Source organism: Cherax quadricarinatus, chromosome 12, assembly GCF_038502225.1.
Source record: "Cherax quadricarinatus isolate ZL_2023a chromosome 12, ASM3850222v1, whole genome shotgun sequence".
Lineage (NCBI taxonomy): Eukaryota > Metazoa > Arthropoda > Malacostraca > Decapoda > Parastacidae > Cherax > Cherax quadricarinatus.
In genome coordinates this window covers 34825709-34834892 of record NC_091303.1, presented here as the reverse complement: position 1 = coordinate 34834892, position 9184 = coordinate 34825709, and the positions used below count along the sequence as shown (strand labels likewise).

At 39.3% G+C, this 9184-nt stretch overlaps 1 protein-coding gene across 1 annotated transcript in view; it reads left to right on the top strand.

The window, feature by feature from the left end:
- The first annotated feature begins 548 nt into the window (after positions 1-548).
- LOC138852610 (uncharacterized) overlaps positions 549-9184 on the top strand; it is a 28114-nt gene continuing 19478 nt past the window's right edge. The window contains 1 exon segment of the mRNA XM_070084370.1: positions 549-677. Within this exon segment, the coding sequence (XP_069940471.1) occupies positions 549-677 (129 nt within the window).

Below are 9184 nucleotides of genomic sequence, written 5' to 3'. Positions count from 1 at the left end.
AAAAATCATCTTCCATTTGACATGACTCGTTTTGTATGGAACTGTTTAATAGGGACAGCTGCTTGTGTCTCAACATGGTGTTTTCCTATCATGCAGCGGGAGAAACACCTCGGAACACACATGTGAACTCTAAGATCAGCGACTTAATGTCAGCGGCTTTCTTGGCTGACAGATTTTCTAAAAATTTCTCTAGGCTATAATATGAAAGTGTGTCTACTATAGTAACATCAGGAAGTTCACTCTGTTGTTCAGTTTGCAAGGGAAGTACTGAAGTCGTCGGAAGTGAATCACTATGATATGCTTTAAATTGATTAACGTGACACACGTGATCTGATCGTCTCTTACCATGAGTCCGAACCAAGTGGATCACATCATCTACTTTACTCACAACTTCTAAAAGGACCATAAGTCTGGCTTGTAAAGCATGTCCAGGTACAAATCTTAACGCCATTACTCTATCTTCAGCAGTGAATGATCTAGGAAGAGCAATGTTATATTGATCTTTTGAGCACGTCGTAGATCCTGGACGAAGTACATCCCTGAATAACATGTTTAAGCCTATGTCATCAGTATCTACAGAAGGAGCAGGTGGCAAGGCAGCTTTCATTGTTCTTGTCATAGCTCAAGTTATCGCACTCAACGGGAACAATGCAGGATTAGTACTATGTGCTTCAAAGGTATAATTCTCCTCTGTGGATATATTTATCATCAGGGGTTCCCTAGTAATACTTGTGTTCTAGTGATATTTCCCGTAAGAATGAGTCTCTTTCATGGGGAACTTCCCTGAAATTCATTTTACTATCAAGCCACAATTTAATTTTGTTTCTATATAAGTTTCATACAGAGGTACTTTTATAATATTCCCCCACAAGCTTCTAGGAGGATATCCGTTTTCATATATGTTCTAAGACTGGCAATATTTTGTCCTGTAATGTTAAAAATGTTCCTGTGTCACAAAAACAAGCAATTCCCTCAAGATTACCTGCGTCCAGTCCGGGATTTCTATTTGAGTAAGTGCCTCCTAGCTGATTTCACGTTTCTCTCAGTTTATTCCATGGCAATTATCTGTTTTGCTCCGACATTCTGAAAGGGAGAGTTTAACTGAAACTGGGAACCTGACACATTATCACTATAAGTAGTAGTCTTGTTACTGAGTACTCCGATGGTACCTTTGATGAGATCCTTGAGAGTATTTAGGTTTCTCAGGATGATACTGAGGGTGAGCCTATTTCTGCGGAGATCCTTGAAGATATCTTTAGTTTGATGAGAAGCCAGTTGATGGAGCCTATGATACATTTGAGGCAGATAAAATATCTGGCTAAAGATATTTGTGTAATGGATGTTTAAACAGGATTTTAAAAGGGGTGACAACTCTCTCTTTCCATTGAAATGGTACTTTCTCAATATTCCATTTTTAATTTAAAAATTTTATTAGCTATACTTGTTCATGCGATAGTTACCTTTAGAAAGTTATATGGTATGATTTATTTTCCTGACGCTGAATCTTTCGTATTCCAGAGTCCCCAGCGCAGTTCTGGCACGCCGAATTCACTGTTATAGTGCTCCTCTTCACTGCTCAGAAATATTATTGGTTTCATCATCATGTGTCTTTTGTGTATTGTTGCTACCTTAACATTACTGGTTATTTTCCACAAAGGGTGACTCGAAAAAATATTCGCATTCATTCAACAGCTGTCTTGCCAGAAGTGCTCAGTGACCCACTGAAATGTAACATCCCGGCACCCGCTTCAGTGTGCAAACACTGTAATTTCCCACTTACTGGATTCAAGTTCCGGATAACCTGTTTCCCTAATCCCCTTCATAAGCTCTACCTTGCTTACACTCTAACCACATCAAATCCCTAGAACCATTTGGCTGCTTACCCCAATCTAACATTGACACACTCCTGCTGGATGCTCAAACCGCTACCACTTAAAACTCCCTCCAACCCTCTCTTCAACCCTTCCCCTACCCCTACTCATCTCTGAAAAGTATTTTCCAAAAGAGGTCTGTAAGTTTTCTCGTATGTGACGATTGCTTCATTGATACGTAGTGTTATGCCTTGTTTCAACACTGGGGACCTTGCGAGTGAATTTTTAATTGCCCATACAGCTGCTACACTTGTCTGGGACGTTACCTTGGAAGCGGTTTTTTCCACGGATTCTTTCTTACTTCAAACACCGTTCTCTTTGCAGACGCTATTGCTGTGTTATATTTATTCAGATTCGATGAGTCATACTTGACTCGTATTCCTTAAAAGGTCGTTTGTATGCGCAGTATCCTGTTGCATTCTGTATTCCTCCGACCATTCGAATATTTTGCTGTTCTAGTGGTGCTTGCTCGTTATATATTGTCTAGCGCTCCTTGCACTTCCTTAATATTATTGTTTTGTTTCCACGTCTGTAATGTGTAATAGAAGTTGAATGTTTTCTCGGTATTTTTCTCGCTTTGACATGTATCGTATAGTATTCTAGACTCAGGGCAGCTAACCTGTGAAATATTCGATACTTAGGAGTGATTACCATGTGATATTTTCCTGACTCGTAGATCTATAGTCTCTTTGAAAGCAGAATATTGGCGTTTATGCCTTTTGCATCTGCTAGAACTGTCCTGATGTCGCGTTAATTTGCACTCCCTTCCTCCACCGTGACCTTCTGTCACAGTTTGTCCCTATACAAGACAGCCTTCCTAAAATAAAGTCGTAAGAATCAAATCGACATCAATTTCGTCCTTCCTTATTCTTTTTCTCCTTCCCTGATTTCTTTCCACATCCTGATGATGATAAATTAGACACATGTACAACTCTTGGGTATCTTTATAGAGGAAACGTTTCGCCACACAGTGGCTTCATCAGTCCATACAAAGGAGAATCTTGAAGAACAGGAGGAGAATGAGGTAATCAGTCCCTCAACCTTGAGTCGATGTGGTCAGTCCATCAATAAAGATACCCAAGAGTTGTACATGTGTCTAATTTATCAACATGTCGGTTCTCTGAACCATTCATCTATTTCCACATCCTGTCTTTCATACTACCCTCACTTCTTCCATCATTCTTTTGCTCCGTCAGTTTATCCATTGCACTCTTTGACAATGACAATGCTTATAACTTGCATAGTTTTTTTTCAAACTTGCGGAATGGAAAAAATATCACGCACTATTTTTCAGTGTTGCTCTCACATTTTTTATTCCCTATAGATTATTGCCTGTGCTCTAGTTTCACTGGGGATCTACTTCTGCTTCAGCTTTCACTAAGGCTGCCTTTTGTTTTAGTTCCATTACAGCAGGGATTCCTTGGGTCTGGTAATCCTCTAGAACAGTAATTGCCAGCATTTTCGTGTACGAGAATTCTTCCCACCTTTATACCTCAATTTTTTTTTCCTGAATTCTCACATGTTAATACAATCTGTCAAATTTATGGTTATATAGAGAAAATGCATGATGACAGGACTCTACAATGAACTCAGAAACGCAGTTAAATTAATTCGTACATTCTTCACCGCAACAAATATATACACTTGACAAACAGCAGTACATATCTGTGCAAATATAAAATTTTGTGTACAGAAGATATGTTTGCTTATTTATTATACTGAGTCAGTGAGACGCCAGTTGCTGTTTTACGGTTTTCAAAGGTTATATTTTGAACAGAAGAAAGGTAATTTAATTTATTAAATAATGGGAGGAGGTGTAATTAGAGACTGTTAAACCGACAAGCTGATAAAAATCAGAAGAATGGAAGTTTTATTGAAAAACTTGATCTTCAAGTGAAACATTTTCCTATAGTTTCTGTTTTGCCATAATGCTGTTCTGGTTATCACAGTTTATCACAAAGAAAATAAGGCTCACAGCCCTTTAGCAAGACTGTGGAATAACAGAGGAAAATCATGAGGTAACTAGAAGAACAATACTTGTTGTGAAGCTTCGCGGACCCCTTCGAAAAACTGAGCCACACCCTAGGGTACGCAGCGCATGGGAAGAGTCTCAGTGTTTTGAATGCTATCTTCTGTGTGTGTGTGTGTGTGTGTGTGTGTGTGTGTGTGTGTGTGTGTGTGTGTGTGTGTGTGTGTGTGTGTGTTTGTACTCACCTAGTTGTACTCACCTAGTTGAGGTTGCAGAGGTCGAGTCCCAGCTCCTGGCCCCGCCTCTTCACTGGTCGCTACTAGGTCACTCTCTCTGAACCGTGAGCTTTATCATACCTCTGCTTAAAGCTATGTATGGATCCTGCCTCCACTACATCGCTTCCCAAACCATTCCATTTCCTAACTACTCTCCGGCTGAAAAAATACTTCCTAACATCCCTGTGATTCATCTGTGTCTTCAACTTCCAACTGTGTCCCTTTGTTGCTGTGTTCCATCTCTGGAACATCCTGTCTTTGTCCACCTTGTCAATTCCTCTCAGTATTTTGTATGTCGTTATCATGTCCCCCCTATCTCTCCTGTCCTCCAGTGTCGTCAGGTGGATTTCCCTTAACCTCTCCTAGTAGGACATACCCCTTAGCTCTGGGACTAGTCTTGTTGCAAACCTTTGCACTTTCTCTAGTTTCTTTAAGTGCTTGGCTAGGTGTGGGTTCCAAACTGGTGCCGCATACTCCAATATGGGCCTAACTTACACGGTGTACAAGGTTCTGAACGATTATTTATTAAGCTGTCGGAATGCTGTTCTGAGGTTTGTTAGGCGCCCATATGCTGCAGCAGTTATTTGGTTGATGTGTGCCTCAGGAGATGTGCCTGATGTTATACTCACCCCAAGATCTTTTTCCTTGAGTGAGGTTTGTAGTCTCAGGCCCCCTAGACTGTACTCAGTCTGAGGTGGATTTGCTCTTCCCCTGTCTTCATGACTTTGCACTTGGTGGGGTTGAACTCCAGGAGCCAATTGCTGAACCAGGTCTGCAACCTGTCCAGATCCCTTTGTAGTTCTGCCTGGTCTTCGACCGAATGAATTCTTCTCATCAACTTCACATCATCTGCAAACAGGGACACTTCGGAGTCTATTCCTTCCGTCATTTCGTTCACAAATACCAGAAACAGCATTGGTCCTAGGTCTGACCCCTGTGGGACCCCGCTGGTCACAGGCGCCCACTCTGACACCTTGCCACGTACCATGACTCGCTGCTGTCTTCCTGACAAGTATTCCCTGATCCACTGTAGAGCCTTCCCTGTTATCCCTGCCTGGTGTGTGAGTGTATGTGTGTGTGTGTGTGTGTGTGTGTGTGTGTGTTGTGGATGGTGTCTCCATACATCGCTGGCTCTTGACAAACACCGTCTCTGCTCTCCTCTACTGCCATTGTTAACCTCAATTTGACACACTGTTGCCTCTTCCTGGCAGCTGGCCATGTTCTCACTCCTTGTTATTCTTGTATGTTATTTATTTCTCTGTGTTAATTTACCTAAACATTGCATTTTAATAGCTCTTTTCCGTAAGATTTGTTTTTGCGTGGTTTCACTTGCAGTAGGTACTGACAGGCATTTTAAAGAGAGAGTGAATGAATTAGCAGAGCAGGTCTTTGTTCTGACAATGTTTCTCTTTGTGTTAAGTCTTTTCTCAACACAGAATCTAACGTCATGGAAATCAATACTTGCTCTTAAAACTCTCTTTACATTCCAGAATAAATGTAATTAAACTTGACGTTTTCGCATTAAGTTTACTATTACCTGCTTTTTATACTACGTTTTATTGATTTAACATGAAGTAACACGGCAATGTTTGGCTACCTTATATTACAAAGCCGGAGTCAGTCTAAATATGGAATTACCATCGTTACTACTACACAAAGTTGTAGCTAAGAGTGTCACGGAAAAGAATGCTACAGGTCTAAGAGTTAGGTTGAACTGTGTAGACACGATTTCCGGAGGAAAATATTCCATAGACACGAGAGTCAAAACTATGTATAGAGACGAGTGGTTCTCAAGTCCTGATTCTTTAGTTCCTGGGCTGTGTGCAGTGCTTAACCTCTGGCCAACAACTTCCAATATATTATCAGCTTAGGTATAAATACCAGAACAAGTATCAGTATAAATATCAGTAACAGTAAAGGTACCAATGCCAGTACATGTGTTAGTACTTGTTGATAAATATGCAACAGTTAGGTATCATTATTCCACTGGAGAAACCTACACAGTAGGTTTCTTCAGTGGAATACAGAAGAAGCAGAAGCAGAATAGATATAAAGACGATGAATCATCACCCTCGAAGACGTAGTTATGAGGTGGTCAGTCCCTCAGTCTGGGGAAGAGTTCTGCTCCATGATCTGGAACAATGTGAAGCTGTAGTAACAGAATGGAGACTTGCTTCCAAAGGTGAGGCGCAGACAATCTTGACAACAGAAGCGGCTGGGCCCACTAGTAGAAGAATGTAATAAATGAAAGGCAGTGCAGTGGTCAGGTAATAAAAAAAAGTTATCGAAGAGTCTTCTGTAGCAAGATACCGTTGTGTTGCAGGACTGACAGTATGAATATGATAATGGTGTACAGTACAGACAAGTTGATGAGTAAGACACATGTGGAACAGTTAGGTATCTTTTTTCTGAATAACGATACCTAATTGTTGGACATGTGTCTTACTTGTCAACTTGTCGGTATTATTTGCCATTATTATATAGTGTTAGTACATGTATCAGTACAGTTACGGAATGTTGATATATATTTGAGAAGCAAGAATGTCTTGTAATTATCAACGTTAGATGCACTTCTTGGTATGGATACCTTATACTAACATTGTGTAGATACCTTAGACCAACATTGTATGAATAACTTATACCACCATGGTGTGGATACCATATACTACCATTGTGCGGATACCTTATACTACCATTGTGTGCATACCTTATACTACCATTGTGTAAATTCCCTATACCAACATTATGTGGATACCTTATATCAACATTATATGGATACCTTGCACTACCATTGTGTGGATATCTTACACTAATATTGTATGGATACCTTATACCAACATTGTATGGATAACTTATACCAACATTGTATGGATAACTTATACCAACATAATGTGGATATCTTACACTAACATTATGTGGATTCCTTAAAAAAAACATGGTGTGGATTTCTCATACTACCATTGTGTGGATACATTATACTAACATGTGGATACTTTATTCTAACAGTGTGTATACGTTATACTAACATGGAGGAGTTCTAGTAGGGTTGCCCTCTAGAGAAGATACTTAGGTGTCGACTTATTGATTGCTCTGGAAAGAGTGTTGAATAGTATATAGTTGATCGATCACTCAATCTCGTCACCTAATTAGGATATCACTAAAGTTCACTTTGGTAATTATTGGTCACTGTTACCTTACACTCGGTCAGGTGGGTTACTTGACCTAGGGACGAGGCGGCGGCGATGCAGAGTTGCTTGAAGGAAGGGTAGGGGAAAGTCCTCAAATGAACTGTAGTTGGTACTTTGCATTCCTTATTTAAACATCACACATTTAACTCTTCACAATTTGTTACAAGTGGTTAATCACGAGCGTTAAACCCCACAAATTTTGTTCTCATGTGGTAAGCATGCCGGCTAGCGGGAACTCTTATGTTCCCGCCAGCTGAACACAAGACTATTTTTTCCCATGGGTCGTAATTCCAACAGGTAATCATGCAGTCACTCGTTATATTTTCGCACGAGCTATGTTCTCCCAGAATCTATGCAATGAATGTGCTTAAATTTTTTTTCCGATTTTGGCGTCAAGCTATGGCAAGATGGACACTCGTAAAACTTTTCTCTAGAACGACCTTAATGATACTACCCTTTGTCGTTTTTTATGCTCCAGTATACTAGCTCAGATACTCTACCGTGGCATGTTATCATGGTTACTTTGTGCTTCCCATTAATATAAGAATACCTTTAATTCTAACATTCTTCATTTTTAATTAGTACTAACTAGCCAGTACCAAGCTTTATATTACACTGACCGAAATCTTGGCCAATCTGAATCTTAGCGTCCGGGTAAGGAGAGGCCTCTCTTGTCCAAAGGAAAAGCCGTAAATTTCTCTTCTGGAGAGGAAAGGGAGAGAATTTACAGCCCGGGCACTCCCTATTTATATGAAGGACCTTTATCTATCAAGGTTTGGGGGCCTATAAATCACACCCAAAATTAATTTGTCACGACCCTCAAGAAACTGTAGCCAAACATATTCTGTGTCCGTTGTTTCTAATCTTATATCATGTCTAAGACAATTTAAATTATCTCTGACAGACATCGCCACTCCAGCACCTTCCTGTTGATCCTATCAGTGTGGAATTGTATATAACCCTGTAAGATGCATTCAGAAGGCATTTCTCTATCTTTCAGGTTGAACCAGGTCTCTGTTATACCAATAATATCTATATTACCTGCACTTGCAAGTAATCTTAGCTCATCTATCTTATTTCTAAGACTCCTACTATTTGTATAGTTAACCTTAAGGGAGCTAGTCACACGTTGCCCTCTATTATCTCTCTTTGTTGATTGACTGATTTGCCTTTATTAGCCATTTTATTTTGAATATTGTCTTTTAAGCAAATCCCTCAGATATCCCAGTAATATATGCTGTTTTCAACCCTAATACTGCAGCCCGATTGTTTCCCACAAACACCCATACCTCTATAATCTATCAGTTTAAAGTCCTAGACAAGTCATCAATTACCCCCTCAATCGAATTGGCTAATGCAACCACTCCAGCCCCAGGGAGATGAACCCCATCCCTTGCATGCATATCACGTTTGCCATAGAATTTGTCCCAGTTATCAATGAATGGGACTAAAATTCATAAATTAAAGTACCAAAAGAATAATTAAAAAATACCAATGGCAGTGACTTGGTTATAATATGATAGTAAGATGGTAGACATGTACACAGGTACAAAGGATAATATAAAGGTTGGAGTTGAATATACAAACTTGAAAATTTGGCAACAAAATGTTATGAAAAGTATAAAATAATGGTTAATTTACAAAAGTAAAATTGACTGGTAGTAAATATGGTGTTTAATAAAATTTTAGTAAGTAATAATGATTACAAAAAAAGATTAATTAGCCAAAAAAAAAAAAAGTGAAAAAGTAATGTTTATTTCAAGTATTAAATTTTAAGAACAGTTATTTGGATTCAATATTGCACTGGTAGTTATACTAGAGGTTATTTGGCAGTACAAGGTATTTAAGAGTACTCTAAGATAGTAAATGTGGTATTAAAAC